General features: G+C 50.2%; 1 protein-coding gene across 1 annotated transcript in view; it reads right to left on the reverse strand.

Annotated features, from left to right (window-relative positions):
- Positions 1 to 19,771: 19,771 nt before the first annotated feature.
- Positions 19,772 to 22,568, reverse strand: part of LOC119107721 (filamin-A) — a 106,964-nt gene continuing 104,167 nt past the window's right edge. The window contains exons 38-39 of the mRNA XM_037231264.1: positions 21,219 to 21,428; positions 19,772 to 20,480 (exon numbers count right to left, since the gene is read on the reverse strand). Coding sequence (XP_037087159.1) covers positions 20,296 to 20,480; positions 21,219 to 21,428 — 395 coding nt within the window. The 3' untranslated portion in view covers positions 19,772 to 20,295. The remainder of the gene's footprint in view (positions 20,481 to 21,218; positions 21,429 to 22,568) is intronic.

Below are 22,568 nucleotides of genomic sequence, written 5' to 3' on the forward strand. Positions count from 1 at the left end.
CATGACAACCCCGTGCGCGCCCCTAATGTGCCGTCAGGGCAATCAAACAAGGGTGCTCCAAAGTTTTGACTACCAGGCATCAAACCATGCTACAAAAAGCCAGAGCTGGGATGAATACCCAAGAGTTGGCAGCGCTGTGAAAACAGCATCTTTGGTGTGTTCGTAGCGATTAAGTGTAACCGTGTTTATCGGGCGCAATACGTGTGAAGTGCGGCGTGATGGTGGGGCTGGTGGCTGTAGGATCGGGTTGTTAAAAAAAAAATGGTATGCCCGTGGGTTAATCTGATGTATTGTTCCTTGCCAAGCCACATCATGCCTGAGTTAACGGATCATGGCTTATTTTAAACATTATGCATCATAACTGATCATAAAGAAGCGTGATGCCGTTACTTCATACTTAGTTACTGCACAGTGAGTCAGTTTAACAGTGTGGAATAGCCTACTGGCCGTTGCTTGCTGCATGATAAGTGACTGGTCAAGGTGTTCTCAGGCATACTAATGCCGTAGCTGAGAATCTTGTTATTTTTCAACATACAAATTTTTGGGTTGCTGTTGTCTGATTAATATTTGGATATTCAGCACATGCAATGATAACCTTACCCCATTATATATTCAGGTATCACTACCCTCGAAATAGGCCAAGCAGCAATTATATGAATTCAGGACTGTTGCATGATTACATTACATGCATTCCATGAGAAATAAATGGCAATGGCATATAAAAGAGATTCTGTTATGATGTTATGCTGTGCGCAAACTTATTTGGATATTTAGCCGATGCCATTATCAACCTGCATTGTTTAGAGTGAGCCATCTGATGTCCAAAGTTGGCAGAGCTTTTTGCGCATATTTCAGTCTGCATAAAATCGCAAGGTTATGCGCTTTCCAGATCAGAAATGTCGACATGTGTCAATTATTTGTGGTCTGTGCTGAGAAGGGGCGGATCCAGGGAAGGCACGGGGTCATGTCCCTTGGGCCTCGAAGGGGATCATAAGCTCCGAAGGGATCAAAAGCCGGCCAAACACACGCAGCTTTTTAACGCAAAACGCAACAAAATTGGACGTCTTTGGGCTTCCAGACGACCAGCAACAGTCGCTGGTGAAAGTGAAGGGCCCACGGGCAAACAAAAATAATTATTCGCTGATTGAGTGGGTGGTGATTTGGAGATTTTGAGGCTCATCGCGCTGTCTAATGGCCCTACGCTGTTTGCGGGCGACCTATATGCTCACTTGCAGGGTCAATCCTGTCGTTAAGAGGTCTTCCGTGTTACACTTGATCTTTTTGCGTGTGCTCGAAGGGCCCTGTGCTGTTTCTGCGTTCTTCCTGCTACCGATCCGGGATGTGCGACACCAAGCCTGGAACGTTCGCGAACTCTGTCGTCAGTGGCACGGTTCTGATGTGACCGACTCTGGAAGTGGCCGGTTCCCTCTAGGTGTTGGTAGGGGGGGGGGGGAGGGCGCTCTAAAAAACTGTCTGGTGCCCGTCGATTTGGCTTACATGCGTCACAAGCACACGCGATGCGATGTTCTCTCCTTTTCTTATCCTGCGTGCGATCGAAACCAAACATGCGGATGAACCGTTGCAAACGAAACACAAAGTCAATTTTAGCCTCATCCGTATGAATAAACTTAGGGTATAATCACACGTTTGATTTTGTGATTCTGGGTAGTTTGTCGCCAATATGAGACTGCAAGCGAAGGCTTCACGGTTCATGGCATTTCCCTTAAATTTAGGCCAGGTGTGGTCCTTGCTGCAATTTCCCACGAACACGGCAGAGGGGCATTATTAAAGTTTCTGGGCATTCAACTCATATGAATAATTGGTAAGCCCTGTCCAGGTACTGCGTCAACCATATGCCCTTCAAGAGGTACCGGAGTCACAACAATGACCACTGTGATCTCTAATCACGAAGTCAGAGAGCCGCAAGACGTCGCGGAACTGCGTCCTATAATATAACCCCATCCTCGAGCAGCCATTGTTTGTGGTATTCCGCCGTGGCGTTGACGCAGCTTGTATGCCAGCCACTGAGTCATGGGCCCGCTGCTTGGGCGCGCCGCTGCAGCAGCTGTGCGGAGCCGGCGTCGGCCGCGTGGTCGGCCCGCGTGTCCGGCGGGGCCGCCCGACGTCGGCGCCGGCGCTCCCGTCTGTTATGACAGAGGTGGAGTCACTCTCGCCCCTGGCACACTGAGCCGTGGCGTCAGATTGACGGCTGGTAGTGCGGCAGGCGCCGCGAGGAGACGTGCGTCCGGCTGTAACCCGCAGATGCCAGCAATCCGGCTGTAACCCGCGGACGCCAGCAGTCCGGCTGTAGTCCGCAGACGCCAGCAGTCCGGCTGTAACCGCAGACGCCAGCAGTCCGGCTGTAACCCGCATACGCCAGCAGTCCGGCTGTAGTCCGCGGACGCCAGCAGTCCGGCTGTAGTCCGCGGACGCCAGCAGTCCGGCTGTAGTCCGCAGATGCCAGCAGTCCGGCTGTAGTCCGCGGACGCCAGCAGTCCGGCTGTAGTCCGCAGACGCCAGCAGTCCGGCTGTAGTCCGCGGACGCCAGCAGTCCGGCTGTAGTCCGCGGACGCCAGCAGTCCGGCTGTAGTCCGCAGACGCCAGCAGTCCGGCTGTAGTCCGCAGACGCCAGCAGTCCGGCTGTAGTCCGCGGACGCCAGCAGTCCGGCTGTAGTCCGCGGACGCCAGCAGTCCGGCTGTAGTCCGCAACGCCAGCAGTCCGGCTGTAGTCCGCGGACGCCAGCAGTCCGGCTGTAGTCCGCAGACGCCAGCAGTCCGGCTGTAGTCCGCGGACGCCAGCAGTTCGGCTGTAGTCCGCAGACGCCAGCAGTCCGGCTGTAGTCCACAGACGCCAGCAGTCCGGCTGTAGTCCGCGGACGCCAGCAGTCCGGCTGTAGTCCGCGGACGCCAGCAGTCCGGCTGTAGTCCGCGGACGCCAGCAGTCCGGCTGTAGTCCGCGGACGCCAGCAGTCCGGCTGTAGTCCGCAGACGCCAGTAGTCCGGCTGTAGTCCGCAGACGCCAGCAGTCCGGCTGTAGTCCGCGGACGCCAGCAGTCCGGCTGTAGTCTGCAGGCGCCAGCAGTCCGGCTGTAGTCCGCAGACGCCAGCAATCCGACTGTAGTCCGCAGACGCCAGCAGTCCGGCTGTAGTCTGCAGGCGCCAGCAGTCCGGCTGTAGTCCGCAGATGCCAGCAATCCGACTGTAGTCCGCAGACCCCAGCAGTCCGGCTGTAGTCCGCAGACGCCAGCAGTCCGGCTGTAACCCGCATACGCCAGCCAAAGCCACTGAGCCAGCGGCGGCTGGCCGGGCTCTGACGACTTTAAGCCGCCGGCCTCGGCAGAAAGCGTTACCGTCAGGCTTGTGGGCCGTGTTGTTGCAGCTGAGTTTGACGCACGTCGGCGCTGCGTCAGGGGCTGTCGTGTTCAGATGCTGTCTGCGTCTGCCGGCCTGTCGGCGGACCGCTAGCGCGCTGCGTGCCGGCCGGGTCAGTTGTCAAATGGACGTACAAATGAAATGGCAGAGCTTCTACTGTCATTGACCAAATACTTGGCCAAACTGGTTTTCAAGAAGACGCCGCTAGGCTTTCATGCCGAGGAAAGGGAATACCGAATATCTCAGGAGGGAGGGGGGGGGGGGGGAAATGGTGTTCGGGGCGGGAACAGATGAACAATATGTGTATTATGCATCTTTTGGCACGGCTACCTCCATCGGCTGACAGTTATAACGCGCATTAGTGCCCAGTTGCCTACGCCGTGCTCGGGCGGGGGGGGGGGGGGCGGGAGCCGATTTTTTGACATCTAGTGTCAACGAAGTAGGGAACTAGAGACACCAACTCAACAAGGTTGGTTGAGAACTTTTTGCTCATTTGCCCTGAAATCTGGTATCTCTAGGCTTACTAGCGTCCCACTAGTCAAAGGTTGTAAAAGGTCAAACTTAAAATAAATGTTTTGGAAGTGTCCTTAGTTCTTACTCGCTCAAACAACTTTGGCCGGACATCATTCCAAGGCAAACCCTTATTTAGCTTTCCTAGGGCCCTTCCGCTCCGTAACGATACCGCAACTTGAGGCCTTTGTTTCAAAGCAGCTGATCGGAATTATGCTCAAAATCTACCCACAATACAAGCTTACAGCAAAGCCGTTGTTTCATTTATCCTTGATCCGATATTTGGACACGGCCCACGGTCAATGAAGTTCGGTGTAATAGTGCTACCAATTGCCTTATGATGTATGAAAGCTTCTCAAAGATATTGGACTGCCATGAAACTCTGTTGTAGCGTTACTTGAAAGCTGCCTAAACATGGCATGCGGATGGCTTTGATAGATATAGCTGAATATTCACACCAGATGATCAGCTGTTAGGTTGTATAGAGTTTTATATAGTTTGGACATTATTTTGGAAACACTTCTGTAGAGACAAGTTACTAGTTACGAGATTTTTAGTAGGGACAAATTATTAGTTACGAGCTCCATGAGGTGTTGGCATCCTTGACAACGCACTTTTTCATCGGGGCGAAATGCGGACGCACCCTTAGGGGTGACATGTAGCCTGGAGATATCCATTTTGAAGGTCATTTGGTACAGTTCACAGCCGCGCCCATCTTAATGCAAAACACTTTGGCTTCTGAGCTAGACACCCTCAAACTTCTGCAAGCTTTTTCGTGTTGACTGTTTTAAGGTCACCCTGGAATGCATGATGCCATGGCAACGTCACTCAAGTAATGCTACCCCACTGGCTATGCAGGGTTCAAGGTCAAGATAAATAAGATTGCCGAGTTATTCGTGTCTGGCGTAAAAAACGATTTCTGACACCGATGAGCTTTAGGTAGCTGTCAACTAACGTCACACATTCAGTGCAAGTTTCAAACACGTGTAGGTGTGTGTGTGTGTGTGTGTGTGTGTGTGTGTGTGTGTGTGTGTGTGTGGTTGTGTGTGTGTGTGTATGTGTGGTGGTGTGTGTGTGTGTGTGTGTGTTTGTGTGTGTGTGTGTGTGTGTGTGTGTGTGTGTGTGTGTGTGCGTGTGTGTGTGTGTGTGTGTGTGTGTGTGTGTGTGTATGTGTGTGTGTGTGTTGGTTGGTTTTTACGGCGTTTCAGAGCATTCATTATGTTGGGATTTCACAGGAGGTCCAGATGCGGCGAAGCACGCCTAATTTAAGGCCAAGCACGTTTTGTGCTGCATATCTGGAAAGTTGGACAGTGATACTAGTCTTACGGAAATGAGGCTTGCAATCGAATTGTGCACAACCGTAGACAATTTAACAGCGAATCGCTTGACATCAAAAATTTGGATGTATCTTGTAAGGTCGCTGACCTACGGTGGGCCAAAATCAGACTATGGATCCAGCGAAGCCAAGTTCTAGGGAATCGTTTAATCTGGTGGAACAACAGAGTGTTAGACGAAGCCACACATCTCTGAGATGCTTTTTCAGACAGCACAGCAATCAAATGACTAAATCCATTCACCTAGCGTCAGGTGCAAAGCTCACACAAAGGTCAAAATTAGCCTGTTTTATGATTAGCGCTTGCTGTATGGGGTAGTTTCTAGTGCTCCTTTCAAAGTGCTTGATGACAGAAAACGCTTTAGATATCTTCCATTCCCTGCTTAAAAGTCAGAATAAGTTACTGATCCAAAATGACTCGGGTCATGGTTTCTTTTTTGGGAGAATACTGCCTAGCGTAATCTTTGTCGCTTATCGAAATGCAAAACTTAAGGCATTCTATGATTTTGGTTACCATGCCCTTCGAAATGTCAAACAAGGTCACCGATCTTAAATGAGCCTGTGACCTTTTGCTTAGAACAGGTTCTAGGCCGTGGGGACACTTCGGAGACCAATTTGGTGCTTGAACTTGTTTTACCATATTTGACCCGAGGTCATGACCTAGGAGCCTTAAATTTTGACCTAAGTGGGTTTACGTACAAGTCAATACATTCTGTGAATCTGGTGTCTATAGCCCTCTTAGTTTCCGAGATCACAGTGAGATCAAATTGCCCCCGCCCCCCCCCCCCCCCCCGAGCGAAGGTATCCAACCACCTACCCAGACGCGTGTTAATATGTAAGAAAACCTTGAAGAAGTGCCAAAACATATGCACACGACATCTGGGTTCGGTATCGTCGCACCATTATCACAGCATCTCTCGAAAGGTCGAAATACGATAAGCGAGTCAGTCCGTCCGCTAGGGTGGCAATTTCGCACGGTAACGCCAAAAAAAAAAAACACTTTTCGCAGCCCCCATCCCCTCTGACAGACGTTTTACAACGCAGCCAAACGATGACGTATTGTGGAGCATGTTTATCAAAAAGGGATATCGTGGATATCGTGTTGCCTAAAGCTGTTTTTCCACTTCAAGACAATGTTTCTCCTTTAAAGATATTGGAGCAAAAAGTAGATGTGATGAAACAAACTCAAATGTGAATATTGGTATACTTTTTAAGTGAAGAAGATTGCCCTTGAGAGCAAAATTATCTGTTAGATAAAGATGCTACTCAATGCGTGACACTTTGATTACGTCATCGCGCATTACACGACATTGAATGTGAGCCAATTGACTGCCACTTTATCCACGCATGGCGCTCACAAACGCCAGACATGAACGCCTCAGCAACCACATTTGTTTTGGCTTGATCACCGCATGGCTTATGGAATGACAGGTTTTAATGATGTTAGTATGACGGCATGAATGTGAAGATGACTTTGAAATACTCTCTCCAAGTTACTTTCTCTTTTTCGCGGACGTGTAGTTCAGAAACTAGAGGGGCTTAGGCCTTAAGAATGACAGGATTGTGAACAGCAATGAAAGGTATTCGAGATGGTTAATCAGTTCAAAAACCCATATAAATGTGGAATACCCCTTTAAAACCATGCGTATCGTTAGAAGTGAGCTTATTTCATGATATCTGATGTTAGCCAAATGTATTCAAATGTGGACCATTCACCTAAAATGGCTGGGCTACCGGAATCTGGTATTGCGAACAAAGGGACCAGAGCCTCTGCTCTTTGATCACTGCTGGACTGCAATGCACATTCAGTAAAGTTCAGGACGGAAAAGTATTTCATTGCAACGGGTCCTTTTAGCACCGTCTAGGATGGTGGATCAATATGACCCTCCATAAGTTTTTCCACCACAATTTTTAGAGGGTGTGACGCAACCGCGCTTAACTTTGCATAGTTCCAGGCATTTGAATAGCGATTTTTGGGTACATAAAATTCACGTACATAATAAGGTTGCTAAGCTGTGGCGGGTCAAAGTCAGGCCGTGGCTATTAGCGAGGACAGTCTCTAGGCAATCCACAGAGTCCACAGAGTCACAAAATCACAGGGTCACTAAGTCCACAGTGCAGTCTGGTCACACAGCACCAATGAATCCGCAGAGCAGTCTGGTGACACATTACTGCTGAAGCCACAGAGCAGTCTGGTCACGCATCACCAGCGAATCCACAGAGCAGTCTGGTCAAACGCCACTAGTGAGTCCACAGAGCAGTCTGGTCACACATCAGTTAGCCGACTGAGTCCGCAGAGCAGTCTGGTCACGCATCACCAGTTAGAAGTGTTTGAGGTCAATTGAAGTCAGCAGCAAACGGTTATGATGAGTGTGGCTTAAAATGAGAACCTTTTTCAACCAAGCCTGCTCATTATCGAAAATACGGGCAACAGCATAATTGTGATAAAATGGCCGCCGTGTTATGCTATTATGTCATCCCATGAATTGACGTGGATGGGAGAAGGCGATCTGGTGGCCAAATGTAGGCTAAAGTTGTCATTACTTCACCAGCTCAGAGGCATCCCATGGCACATGATGATGAGCGCATCACGCCTAACAAGCAAATCAGCATAGCTTGGCTCGGCTACGGCGCTGTTCTTCCACCTTCAGGGCTGTATTCGGCATATACAACATGTCTGATTAACGGTGGCCAGGAGGCCAAGCCAAACATCGTCCGTCCGTTCCGGTCCGCGGGGAGCATAACTCAGCGGGAAGCTAATCTCACGCCGGGATCGTCTGGCGGCCGTACGGCGAAGGCAGGTTATCTATGGTCGGCCGGCCCCCGCCCGAGGCGCCGGGCTGGATGCGCCCAAGGCTCGTGGACGACGCGCCGCCGTCCGCCAGCGCAGCCTGCACTTTGGATTGGTTCAACGCTGCTGCTGCCAGCAGATACCCCAGATAGGCATAGCCCTGGTGGAATCTCACGAGTTCGCATTACCTGCGGTTTGCCGCGAGCACGGCTGTGAAAACGAAAATGTTGGATGCGGGGACTTGAACCTCTGATCAAAAATCTGCATGGCAGGGATTTTGATGCACGCGCCCAAACAGCAATCACGTGTGAACAAACGGTTTGGTGGGTTTCGACAAACGACCTTGAGAGCTGTGCGCGTAGCTCGCGCATGCCTGCCATGGCAAGCCACACATACCTGCCATTGCGACAGACGTGGTACCGACAGCAATTCCGGGTTCACGTTCGGACTAGGTGTATTTACTATACGTTGCTAGATCCTTTCTAGGAAACGTTTGGTCTAATATGCCTTGGTGTGTAGGACAGCTTGAGACGCATCTCATTACAAAGGAAGATCGCTGGTGTGGGTGTTATCGACCAAGAACTGTTATCCGATTGACTTTAAGTAGAAAGAGATAATAAGTGACGCAGCACAAATGGTGTGGGTGCATGGTCCTGCTCTGGATCATAAAAGATCAATACATACAACTTTGAGGGTGGTGAGACGGAATATTGACAGGTGTAACGTCACTTTGGCGGAATACTGACAGGCGTGGCGTCACTTTAGCGGAATGCTGACAAGCGTGACGTCACTTCGGCGGAATATTGGCAGGCGTGACGTCACTTTGACCGGAAGGAGCAAACCGAGGTAGGTGCTGCCGCCCAAAACAAACCTGAGGTGTGCAGTATCTACCAGGTCTGGTCCTGAGGAATATATTGGCGGCATACCGTACAACTTTCGACACCGTCAATAATTCAGTGGGGTAGCCGAGTGAGACAATCTCATGCTTTTTAATGCTTTAAAGGCTCAGCATACCCATGTTCACCTCCCAGCATAGCCGAGACGTTTTGATTAAAGACGCCTGACAGCAAACCGTTACTTTATGGGACCCCGGTTTCAATGCAAGCGAGTAAGCAAGCAAAGAGCCTCCATCTAATTTCCCAGCCTGCTGCTCAACGACGTCCATTGTCCGCAACGATTTATTTTGGGGAGCTTGCATTGATAAAGCAGGCAAGCAAGGTGGCACCCATACTGGCACGTTCGAATCGCAATCCCGCCCTATTTTCCCGATACCGCCCTCCGAGCGTAAACCAAACTTTTAACACGGTCGGCGTTTACAATGCAAAAACTCGCGCCAGTGAGTGAAGGTGCTCACGAAAAAATGCGGTCGACAGGTGATGAGCCTTGCCAAGCCACCTAAAGACGTGGAACTACCGTACTTCGAAGCTCGGTGGCGGCGACCGGGCTGGCGCGGGCACCCCCCCCCCCCCCCCCCCCCAGCTGCTGCGTCGTGTCACGGCACCCGTCGCCTGGGCCAGGTGCCGCTGGCGGCACTTCAAAGGCCGCCGTCAGACACCGGTGCGCATCAATCGCACCGATCGCGTTCATTTGGCCTTCGCAACGCCTTGGTGGCTACGGGAGTAGCGTTGTCTTAGACGGTGTCTTCAGGGTGCTCTCAAAGCTCAAAGAGTAAGCCCACCACGGAAGTGCTGATAATTGCTTTGTGAAGGCAATCCAGAACGCCGCCGGAGGGGGGGGGGGGCGGACAAAACCTTGCCTGGGGCGCCAAAATTCAAAAGATGTCGTAATTGTCTGGAGCTCATCGGATTTTGTTCTCTCTCCTCTGACGCAAGGTCTGGAATAAACTTGTCAGTCAAAGTTTCTTGCATTGTCTTAAAAATAAAAAAATATGTCATTTTAGACCCCATTCCATTAAACCATTTTTTAAATGTATGGCCGGTGGCCTCCTTTGCTTTCGCCGTTGGTGCACCGTTGTGTTGCTGTCGTCTGTGGGCGGAAGAGTACAGGTGTACTGAACACGGAAGATATTCATTCAATATAATATGGAACACAGCATTGGTGTCCGTCTTGCGGGCGTTGAGTCGCTGGTGTAATGTTGCTAGTGTTGTGTTGCGTCGGGATTAAGGTGAAATGCGTTCAGTTGAGACGTCGATGACGATTCATGTACCTGGTGAGTTGAAACGAGACAGCCTGGCTGTGTTTCACCAGGGTCGGAGTGGAGGAGTGACGTCGGAGTGGAGGAGTGACGTGGGCATCACTGATGTAGTAGGTACTCCACTTTCTCGAAATGCTCAACATTGACCCTATGGTTTCTCATCCCCACTGTCTGAGGCGTTTCAATATCTGAGGGCATAATCACCAAGTGCGTTCCATTCGTCTCCGGTAACTCAGCCGCATGCAGTTAGTAAATGGTTCGTGTTGGCGATACCGTTATGGCGCCAACTTTTGGAGGCAATCTTCTGTGCTTCGCGCATGGCGGATGATTCTGCTCCTTGACGCCTAGAGGAATATCACAGGACGTGCATTGATTACAATACCATCTGAAACATCATTTGAGTGTGGAAGTCACATTTTCCGGCAATTTTTTTTAAGGTTTTACGTTTCGTCCAAATGAGGGTCCAAATGGAACAATCCCTGCGAATGTTGAGGAACAAAATGTTATCAAAATAATCTTGAATCCCCTACTTATAGATACAAGGGGACTTCAGCTCGCTACTTTAAAACATGCCCACCCAGAAAAAGATCCCATGCTCTTAAAAATACTTATGAGTGCTCAACAGATCCAGAGACGCACTCTAACAAACTGTCCCAGGTAGATCGTGCACGAAATCCCGAAAAGATCTCCGGGTTCGATCCTATGCATCCAATAGCATGGAATCCCATCGGATCCAGGATCTATTCTTGAGATCCAGGCACATGTATGCTCTCAAAACACCCTTTGAGATCAGACAAAACACCTTCCTGAAGGGAGGCAGAAACCTATTTCGAAGGTGGGGCATCCTTTGAAGGGCTGACGTTGTCTCGATGATATTCACACATGGGGCTCATAATGACACTTAAACCTCATGTTGTTGCAAGCAAACCATATATGCAGCTAACACAGACCCGATTAATACAACAAGAGGCCAGTCATGGACTCGTGAAAGACCATCTAGAAAATCTTACACCCCGTAAAATACTGCAGTGCCCCAAACACCTCAAGATGCACTTATGGCAATGTTGGCTGGTTTGAAAGAAAGCGCGCAGGGAATGGTAATTCGACCTCCCACACTATCATATCAAAAGTGAGAAAGTTAGAAATGCCAGTCACAGAATATGCAGGACTGTGTGTCAGCTTGCTTGTGTGACATTTTAATCCTTCAGGTCAAACAAGTTAAAACTTGAAATCCATGTCATAGGTGCCTCCGGAGCGTTTTACGCTATCCACTTGACCAACGTTTTCTAAGCGAGAGGTAACTTACGACCGTTTCAGGCCATTGATCTCATTCGGGCTTTAGCAGGTTAAAATGACAAACATTTCGCGAACACTGTTGTATTTGAATTGAAGATTAACGCTAAGAACCATCAACGCCCGCAAATGCTTTAAGTGAAAGATTATTCCAGATTATTTCAGGCCCGTGAGTTCTTCAGAGCTCTATTGAGTGTAACGTTGAACTTTTTAATGTTTTTTTTTTTGTAAGCACGAAGCTCAAAACAAGGTAGAAGAACTATTCCATGGTGCCCGTTTTCCAATGAAAAATCTGTTTCGATTTTAGCTTTAATCATAACTCAACTTGCATAGTTGCCTAAAAATACATCTGAACGCTGTATGAAATAACCTAAGCCATTGCTGTTGCATTAAGTTGAAAACTGCTCTCTGATTGGTAGCCAACGTAGCCCGACTTTATCCCACCACAGGTCATTGGCATTAAAAGATACATATTTTTGTAATGCAAGATAAGCTATTCAACTTCTACAACTTCATCAAAGTATAGCCCTGATATGCGGCACCGTTCAGAAGTTATTCTGGAAAACCGTAGGGGCAGATAGAGTTTGGGCATAGAAACGTCTCAACAGCATATTCACAGACGATACACCTGCTGTCTTCCTATGCAATAGCCATACGCATAGATTATCAATGGTGTATGTGTGAACAATTTGGCATTCATAATCATGATAAGCTTCATTTGATTATCATGAAGCTTTTGATAAGATGTGACAACTGCAGCCAATATCGTGCCATTGAAAAAACTCATATTTCTTGATGTAACATTACCCTCGCCACTTCTGAAGTGTTCGAGCGTTTTCAGAAACTTTTTTGCAGCATCTGCCGAGGTATGACATTTTGCACATAGGCAAGGACGGATGCTATTCAAGTTCAATTCATAAACGAATATAAACAGACCGGTTGCGAACAGAGCCTGTTCGCGAACAGCTGGCGGCTGGCCGCCGAAGTCTCGGACGAACGCGAACGGGGTCTAACTGTTCACGAACAGAGTCGAACAGCCGCAGCACAATTTTCACTTCGTCATCGGGATTGTCGCGTTGTTGCGTGATTCATGTCATGTTCTCACCATCTGAGCATATTTCGTTTGTTTCTACCGATATGAAGAAGTTGATCTCGCTGGGCGTATCGCGTGCCTGGGGCGCTTGAGCGGCCAGCCAAGCTGCTGAGGTAGCACCAAACCGACAAGAAAACCTGAAAACTGCGTGATCAGAAAATGCGTACCAGACGCAGTCGCACATTGCTGGTCCCCAGGAACGAGAGCAAGCGTGCACGAACACGGTGACGTCAGATCTTGTAAACGGCTTATGAGTGGCTCGTTAGCTGCTCGTAAGCTGTTGGCGAACACCCAATTTTGCACATAAGTATTCTTTGCATGCAAGCATGATGATATTATGTGAAAGGCCCACTTTAAAGCCCTTTGCTTGGCGATGATCAAATCAATGATAGGCAATTTGCTTCAACATCCTAATCCAATGAGTCTGCTCTAATTCCTGCCCAGTTTAAACCTTTCAGCTGACATTATTCCACAGGTCATACATCGAAGCCCACAGTCTGAGAAAAGAGTACCTGAACATTGTGAAAAACAAAAACCTTTTTAGGGAATATTTGTTCCAAATTCGTATCTCAAGATTCGACAAAACATTACCCCACTGCTTCCAGTGGGGTATGTACTGCTTCGAGGAGGCATGTTTAAAGCGCTCAGCGTCTCGTCTCAACTGCGCGGTGCCACGCAGCATTATGGATTGAAATAACGGTGTCAGTAACTTGTTCATAAGCAATGATCCCGTCCAGTCAGATGTCAACCATAATTTCGTCCAATGGCAGCTTCAAGACAGTCATTCCAGGTTCCCATCCGCAGTTGGCAGCCAACGCTTTGTTTTCGTTATCCTCCATCATTTGAAGTGTCATAGGGAATTACCAAAATATATTCCCAGTAAGTTTACAAGCTAATTGGCTGGGGTTTAGCAACAGGATACATTTTTGTAATGCCTTCCAAAGAAGTTAAACGTAACCACACAGCATCAACGGAAGTGTTTTGCTGGGTGTAAGTTTTCATGATTTTCCCCTTTCAGTTGTCAGTAATGTAACTGTTCTTATGACTTTTCCGTTTACATCAAGTACGTTCCGATGGTCAATTCAGATGGGCGCAAAATTATCGCTATAGTCGACGCGCCCGAAAAATTCAAATTTTAGTTAGGGTCAAGTCAGAGCAGACCCAGAAATTTTCATACGAAAACTACAAAGCAGCCATAATAGTATTTTCATCCTGCCTGTGCTGTCAATTTGCAAGATATTTTGTGTTATTCCTGCCTCACTGCAAGCCCAGACACAGAAAAATAAACGAGGCTTCTCGTGCATACCTTTGATGTCGCTGGGTTTTTAAGTCATCAGCGGTAACAAAGCTGCAAAATGTCGTCAGCAGCAGCAACACAAATCGTTGGCGCGTTTTGCAAGATGAATTTGAAGTAGGTTCGTAGCTTTCATTCCTGAGAATATGTTGGAGATTTTACCTTTTTGAACAGCATCTCTACTGCTAGGCTAAACAGGTACCAGGGAACAGTATCTCTTTGCCTCATACCTTGTTTAAGGAAGGTCCGAGCTACCCATCTAGAAGCATGTTAAAGAAACCACCAAAGTTCAAGTAGATTGCTGTGTTTGGCGCATACATATCTCACTTAACGCCCGTTTTTGCCAACATCTGTAGTAAGAATACCCTAACTATTCCGAAACGGCCTGGAAATCCATATCCACCACAACTTGATTACATCAAACCGACTATAGTATTCGATAGCATTATGTTTCAGTCCATTTTTTCAAATTAGCCCATTTCTACATTGCTTGCAAATTGCATACCCGTTTTATTATCACCACTTGGTCGTTTCTATGCACACAAGACAGCTTTCTTAGCATCATTCTTCGTTAAACAACCAGGAGAATGGAGGGAGAGATGCATTGGTATTTTGGCTGCATGTCTTTGTCGAGATGAATTAGGTATCTAGCCGAAATGTCAACACATCTATCTGTTCATTCTCCTGATGATTCAACGAGGAATAACGCTGTTAACACTGCAGATGAGGCATGGGGTACGCTTGAATTAAACGGATGCCGTAAAAGAACGAGGCTTTTGAGGGAGCATCCAAAGCCCGCTAGACGAGTTGAGAGCGCTGTACCACAAAACACCGTGACAGATTGGAAGAAATTGGTGGTGCATCCGAGTAAACTAGGTGCACCTCTGCTTTTATAAGCGTTGACTGACAGCATTTTTTCACCACATATATTGGGTGCCGGCTACGGACTCGGCCGTACTCGGTATGCGGTGGCGCCACCTATTCTCCGTGCGTGACAATAGCTGGGGTTAACATGGGATGGAGTTTTAGTCGGTGTCCATTATATTTATTTTTAGCAAAACCCATCTGCCGACATTGCTGGCGTTGAAAACGAACGATAAATTACGCTCCTCATTGGCAAGCTTACATCATTCACTGCGGAACGTTTGCGCGATGTATTCGCGTGCACCCTGGATGCATGATGTACCTCTGCAACACTGCACCTCGGCAACTCTGGCTGCATCGCTGCGCAAACTGTCAACCATTCTGTTTACAGTCATGCTGGCTGCTTATCTGATTTTGCTGGAGTCGACCACAGGTCTGCCTATGCGCCACTGGTCTTGATATGCCTTGGCAGGCACTGCACTGCACTGCAGCCATTGCTCTTTCGTTTAAATCCCCCCAAAAATGCTGCCCCGCCTACCTGCCTTGCCCACACATTGCAGCAAACAGTATACTGGGCAAAGCGACCTCTGACGCAAATAGCGCAGAGTTCGACCTGCCTTTCAACAACACGAGATGTCGCCCCTGTCGGTAGTTCATGGTCCAGCCGCGGTCCACCATAAAGACGAAAATGCAGATCTTCGATCAAAATCATTGACGAGGACCGTACCAGCTGTCAGGCGTCGGGTGAGCGCCATCCAACTGCACGATAACGCTTGCAATGTCTCCAGCTGACCCGCGTCTTGCACAAACTTCTGATGAAACCGTCAGCGACGGTCACAGAGCGGCAGACATCCGTAAGGTCATGGCGGTGGCCCAGGCTGTAGTTCTAGGCACAACCGGGTCAGGGGGGGGGGGGGGGGCAGATGAAATGTAGGCCTTTTTGCAGACACCGTTTTTTGTGTGTAATGTTGCCTTGACTCTAAAGCCAATTCGTGCCCTTTCCAAACCAAACCTACTTGTGCTTGCTCATGTTGTCGAGTGCGCCTACTAGAAGCCTGTTACAACGTGACGTCATCGCTATGCTGTAGGACAACCATGACAACCATGAGTGCTCTGAGCACACTGTGCCCAACCAGAAATTCGCGGGGGGAAACATCGGGAAGGTTGGGTAAGACGTGGGAAGCCCCAATGTTTCTCCAACCGGCGTAGAAAATGTTTGGTATTTCTCAAGCTTTCCCCGAACCAGCCCTGGTGCCGATGGACAGGGTGGTGATTAATATTTTTTAAGGCTCTTAACGCTGGCCAGTTGGGCTACGTTGTTCCTGGAGGCCCTATATGTCAATTTGCAGGGCACGTCCGATTGTCATGTAGCTGCCACGTTGCCCATGATTCCTTTACCTTTGTCGGGACCCCTTCCTCCGGCATGCCGGGGCTCTCCCGTCGATCAGGAGCTTTCCACGATGTTTCTCATTCGCCCGGAAGGCTCTACGCGGTACATCTGGCCGGAGGGTCCATATGTTAAACCGTCGGGGTATTTCAGGTTTCTCATGGACCCTTCACATTGACTTCGGTTGCCCTACCAACACACTCGCGATATGCATATGGGCTCCCTACATTGGTCTACGGCCATTCTAATTTCCTGCCACTTCCGGGGAGCTCTACGCTCTCGTCGGGCTTCATCTGTTAACCTGCATGGAGACACTTGATCATTCGGGGGTCCTCCACATTGGGTACTGGGTACCTTTAACTTGTTTGGGGGCTACACTTTTGGCGGGACCACATCTGTCAATCCGTTAGGGTACACTATCGCTCGGGGGCCCTCCACATCGGGTCAGGGGTACTTCCCATTTGAATGGTGGGCCCTACGCTCTTGTCGGGGGTCCCATCTGTTAACCTGACCGGGCACACTTCATTGCTCCGGGACGCTGCACATTGGGTCCTGAGTAGTGCCTACTTGAATGTAGGGTCCTATCGTAGTGGGGTTCTTCTATCTGCTAACATGCCTGGGCACTCTTAATCGATCAAGGGCCTCCACAATTTTTTCACTTTCGACTGAAAGGCTCTATACGCTATTGCCGAGGCCCCATATATCTGGGTACACTCGATGGTTCTGTGGCCCTTCATATTGTTATCGGGCTTTTCCAGCTGCTAGAGGTGCCCTGTCCTGTTGGTTGGGTTCATATAAGGCAACGCACCGAGGCACACGATGCTCAGAGACCCTCTGCATTGATCTAGGCCTCTTTCCCCTTGAGCTCATTTGCGGAGGACCCTTCACTCTTGCTAGGGCTCTTTCTGTTGGCATGCCCGGGCATTCTTGATCTCACAGGGACATTGATTCGTGTACATGGATCTTGGTTCATTTTCCTTTTTGCCTAAAGGGTTATGTACTCTGACCGGACCCCAAATATTTACCTGCCGGGGTGCTCCCGATCGTTCAGGGCCTCCGCCATATTGATCTCAGGTTCTTCTTGCTTGCTCTGAGGACCCTATACTGTTGACGGAGCCCTGTCGTTGACCTGCCGCGGCACCCCCGACCGCTCAGGTACTGTCGTTATTGGTCTTGAGTTTTCCCATCTTGTAGGATGGCTTACACCATCGACGGGGGCCTAAATCTTAACACGTGCCCGGACGGCCGGTTGGAAACCCTTCGCTCGGGCGGACGGGGGTCAATTTGACCCCCTGAGATCTCAGAAAGGGTGAGAACTAGAGATACCAAAGTCACAGGGTGTATTGGCCTGTACCTGGACTCACGAAGATCAGGGTTTGAGGTTTCTAGATCTGACCCTTTGGGTCAAATAAGATCAAACAAGGTCAAATTCTGGGATGGTCTCTAAAGGCTACCAGAACCTGGATGCCTGTTCTGAGCGAAAGCTCACGTGTTCATTAAAGACCAATGATTTTGTTTGGCGGTCATGGTGACAAAATCATACAAGACTGCTTTGAGTTATGCATTTGAGTAAGCGACAAAGATTATGTTAGACAGTATGCTCCTGAAAACAAAATGTTGACCTGGGTCATTTTAAATCAGTGAACTTTTCTGACCGTGTCCATGATAGTCCATGGAAGATGCATAATGTTGTTCTTGTTATCAATCAGTGAGAAATGAACAGCAGAAACCGCCTTATACAGCAAGCCTTAAAGAAATAAAACAGGTTGGTTTTGGCTTTGGTCTGACCTTCATACCTGACCGTAGGTCAATAAAATGTGTTCATTCGATTGTTATGTTGTGTAAAAGAGTATCTCAGAGATGCATGGCTTCGGCTAACACTCCGTTGCCGCGCAAGCTTGCACGAATCCCTGGAAATTGGCCTTGCTGAAACTATGGCCTGACTTTGACCTGTCGTGGGTCATTTACCTTACAAGATACATGTAAATATCTGGTACCAGGTGATCCGTTATTCCATTTTCTATCGCCACGCAAAATTTGACGCTGCTATGCCGCGCTGTTAGAAAACCATTCCGGAAAAGCCTTTGGGGGTCAGATTGACCCCACCGGAGCGTGTTAATGATAATGATTGGGAATTTCCGTCTCATCGACTGGCAGGGACATTTCGAGACATGTGCGTTTATTAGGCATAATGTGGGATGCGGTAGTGGCGTGGCGGGGCCGGAACCCCAGACCGACAGGTCCAGAGTCGAGGCCCTAATCACTGCACCACCACCGTCCTGCACCTAAATCTTATTCGGCACTCTTGCACTCTTGCAAGCACTCAAGCACTCAGCAAGCACTCTTGACCACTCCAGGACACTCCACATTGGTCGTGGCTCTTCCGATCAAGTCAGAAGGCTATCGGTCTGTTGCCGAAAGCCCCCGTGCGCTTGCGAGCGCCAGGACGTTTCGCCTGTTCGTGTGTATGGGCGTGATTAAACTACTTCGCGTACACGAGCCCGCGGTCACGGGATGACGATTTCCCCTGATACCAATTGACCTTAGGGCGGCAGTGGGATATGCGCCGATGCATTTTTAAGCGCAATTGTCAAACGTGATTTTACTCATCGCCGACGTCGTGCATGTTATTTCCGTTGGTAATGAGTTTATGACACTTCCTATACGTGTGGATCACGTTCTTAATGTGTTTTGAATGCTAGGATTTTTGTACTCCTTCATGACAGTCAAAGCAAAAGCTTTGCATTAGTCATCATCCATCAGCTGATCACAGCCACCGGCCAGCTAGCCGTAAATAAGCTAAGAACCAGGTTCGTGCGTGATTTTGATGGTATTTGACAGCCAACGTAAGTGCATTTTGCCATGTTTTCTCCGAGATGCCTAGCCTCAGAGAGACGGGTTCCATCATGGCTTGCATAAAATGGTCAATCTCCATGTATATGCGTACGTTGTATGCCTAGTTTTATACGGCTGCGAACAGTAAGATGGGTGAGCGTACAAAAAGTTTGATGTAAGAACTATAAAATTCATCAGCCGGAACCCGAGGATCTTTGGCGGACGGGGGTCCCAAACTCGAGAGGCCCTACATTGTTATGCGCCCCCCCCCCCGCCCCCCTGACGAAACCCTGGATCCGCTCCTGTTATAAACATGCGAAAGCTGTGCGTGACAGTTCATGGCAGCAGAGGTGATCAGCGTCGCTGAGGAGTCGGTGCGTGAGATGGCTCGCTGGCGATAGTTCAAATCGCGAAAGCGCCACGAATCCCTCGACTTTCTCACATTTCTACGTCGGTAGTAGCTATCAGATACAGCTTTTCGCCCTAATTTTTTATTAAGTGTCATGCGCGAAGATAAAACCAACAAAAATCTTCAAATAATCACGAGAAAACAAGTTGCGTGGCGCGTAGTCCACCGGAGCCGGGGGCGTGCAATCGAACTTGTCTGCAGCACAGAGGTGGACGGTGCCGCGACGCCGCCGTGGCGGCGCGCTGCTGGTCAGCTGGGCTAGTCAGCTGGATGGGGCGCAGTTAGAGACTACCGCAGCCTCAAATGGCACACCGGGGGGTCTCGGAAGATCTGGCGCTCGAAGCCTTCTTCGGTCAAAAATTGAGACCCAGGCAAAAACTTCAGCTGGCATATTCTTCGATCTCTTCCGACCTTAAATCTATATTTCGCTTCCCTCAGTAGCGCTCTCTTGTTATACAAATGTCCGGGCGGGTTAGGAAAATTACGTGCCGGTGAATACACGTTGGGGGCATGACTCGAGGGACAGGGCACATCATGCGCGTTAATAAGGTGCACAGCGATCCCTGTCGTTAGAACACGCCGAGGCACAGGACAGGACAGATGAGCTCCCGCTGGCCCGCCGGGGAAGACAGGACCATCCCACTGCTGCAGGCTCTCCGAGTTAGCCGGCCAGACGGGCGGGGCGGCTGCTCTCCAAACACGGCTGGAGTGTCGGCGCGGCACGGGGGCCGCCTCGCCGGCGTGTTAGGGGGGTGGGGAGGGCGGACGCGCGCCGTCGGACCGCGCCGGCGACGCCCCGCGGCGCTGGCGACGGCGCTGGCAGTGCTACTCTCGTCCACCCCTGGTCAGGTCCCGCGGCACGCCAAGGCACAGATCAAGGCACCCGAACTGCCTGCGGCGTCGGCTGGCGTTATGACGTCACGCCGACGAGGCTGTGACGTCAGCGGCGGGCGGCGCGGCTAGACCTCGATCTCAAACGGCGATCCGGGGATGTTGTCAGCCCCCCAGCGCACCACCAGGATGTACTTCCCACGCTCCTTGACCGTGTAGAACACGTGGTACTGGTTGCGGCCCATGTGCTTGATGTGCACCTCTTCGCACGGGTTCTTCGGGCCGAAGCAGCCGACCCACAGCATGTCCTGACCTGGGGAGCCAGCAGCACAGTCAGCATCATTTCGCGATGGTTTGAAGGATAAGTGGCACGGCTATGACGGTTAGACGGACGGCGTCAGCTGTCAGAGGTAAGGGAACGCCAGGGCGACAGCGCAGCCCACATGATCACCGTCAGCTTTCTCTTACACTATTGCTTTGAAGAAACATTGTTACAAGAAAACTGTTCCTGTCAGTTGCCGCAGTCACTGTTGTAGAAGCAGCCAAAAGCGTTTACAACACACTGCAAGTGATTCATCTGCATGCACAAGACCGCCGCCTAACAATTATTTTTAAGTAACAGCCTGTGTTCGACAGCACGGATCTCAGTCCACTCGCGCTTCTCTGACGCAAAAAATTCCAAAGGAAAACGCTCAAAAGGCTCAACCGCCAGTTAGGCTGCAACGGCCCATGTACAACCAGTGTACTCAAGTCAGCTGGTGCCTGTGTTAAGGCTCAAGACGCGTGGGTGCATCAAAAGAGCTTCTGTCGTGCTTCATGGCTGTGGAATTCCCCACAACCTGGGGTCACCACGACCGGTGCACAAACTTTGAACTACCTGACTTAAGCGCGTGTAGATCTTCCAGCTTAAGCGTTAGGCCGGCACTGCAGCATAAACGCCAATGCGGCCCTGGTCGGCCGCATTGGCGTTCATGCTGCAGTGTCGTCCTAACCCTTAAGCTGGAGGATCGCCCTCGGCTTGACCACGCGCGGCTCATCTCGGCTCACGTACCAGCGCGTCCAGCGTCCACCTGGAACTGATTCTGACGCCCGACGTACGCCTTCTTCAGACCCATGCCCTTGCAGTCCACCTTGCTGGCGTCAGAGTGGAAGATGGGCAGCGAGGCGACATGCTTCTCCTCCTTGTTAGTGGCGGCCTTGCTCACCGTCTCCACCACCACCGACGACTGCTCCTTGGGCCCCTTCTCGGCCAGCTCGTCACCTGTCGGCCAGGGCCAGCTCAACGGAGGGCTCCTACGACGGCGCGACTTGTTGGTAACGGGTGATCGTTGGTTGGCAACATATCGGTTACGCATTACTAACGGACTGGTTGCCGGCTAACTGTATGGTTGGGTGCTGGCTGGTCACACGTTGGTCATGGGTGGCTGGCGGGATGGTCATGACCGGTCGCGTATTGTTACCGAGTCGGTCACGGGTCGTTCACCAGTACGTCACGTGTTGATCGCAGCACCAGCACCGCGATCCCGACACTACACCACTGCCCCCCCCCCCCCCCCTCATCCCGGCTGCAGACGAGGCGCTGGGAGGCGTTGTGGTCGGGCGGCGCCGCCTGACAGCGTCGGCTGCCTGACAGCGTCGGTCGCCTGACAGCGTCGGCCGCCGGCGCACCGGCCGCTGTCCCGGGTCGCTCACCGGTCCGATTCCACACGCACTGTGACTGGAACATGGCGCAACCGCCCGGGGGCTCCTCTCGGCGCCACTGACGGGCGGCCGACCCACCGCCGCCGCCGCCGCCCGGCGTCCCACCCACATTCCTCAAAATACCCTCCGATCGACAGTATTTGGCAGCCCGTTGCAGCCGATCCAGGCTAGTTGGCAGCAGCGTGTTGTTTGTACAAACACGCCAGCCCCGCTCGTGGGCCGTATCTGGAACGCACGCGATACTTTCTGGCTCGGGCGAGCTTTAAGCGACGGCGGTTCGTGTCATGGACTCAGCAAGCAGCTACGAAATTTTCCATCGACTTAGTCAGTCCTGCTTGACTGCATCTACATTTCTACATGTTTGATGAAACCTTCAATGTCATGAGGATGATCAATGAATTTACACCAAAAGGTCTGTGCTGCTGGGTTTGGATTTCCACCGCCAGCATTAGAGTCAGAGATGACTAATATAGCCTGAAATAACCGAGGGGAAAGGGTAAAAACGGCAATAGACGAAAACTGGGATGGTTTCACTACTTTTTGCTTAAAGGAAATGCTAAAAAATGAAAAACTGAAATGGTAAAGGGAATAAAAAGGAAGTTTTCCTGAAGGTTGCCTTAAACAACTCAATTTCTCTGTTTAAAAAAAATATGTTCCTCAATGCGTCAGTGTTTTATTACGTCATCCAAACCCCGCACAA

Source organism: Pollicipes pollicipes, unplaced genomic scaffold, assembly GCF_011947565.3.
Source record: "Pollicipes pollicipes isolate AB1234 unplaced genomic scaffold, Ppol_2.1 Scaffold_6686;HRSCAF=7923_pilon_pilon_pilon, whole genome shotgun sequence".
Taxonomy (NCBI): Eukaryota; Metazoa; Arthropoda; class Thecostraca; order Pollicipedomorpha; family Pollicipedidae; genus Pollicipes; species Pollicipes pollicipes.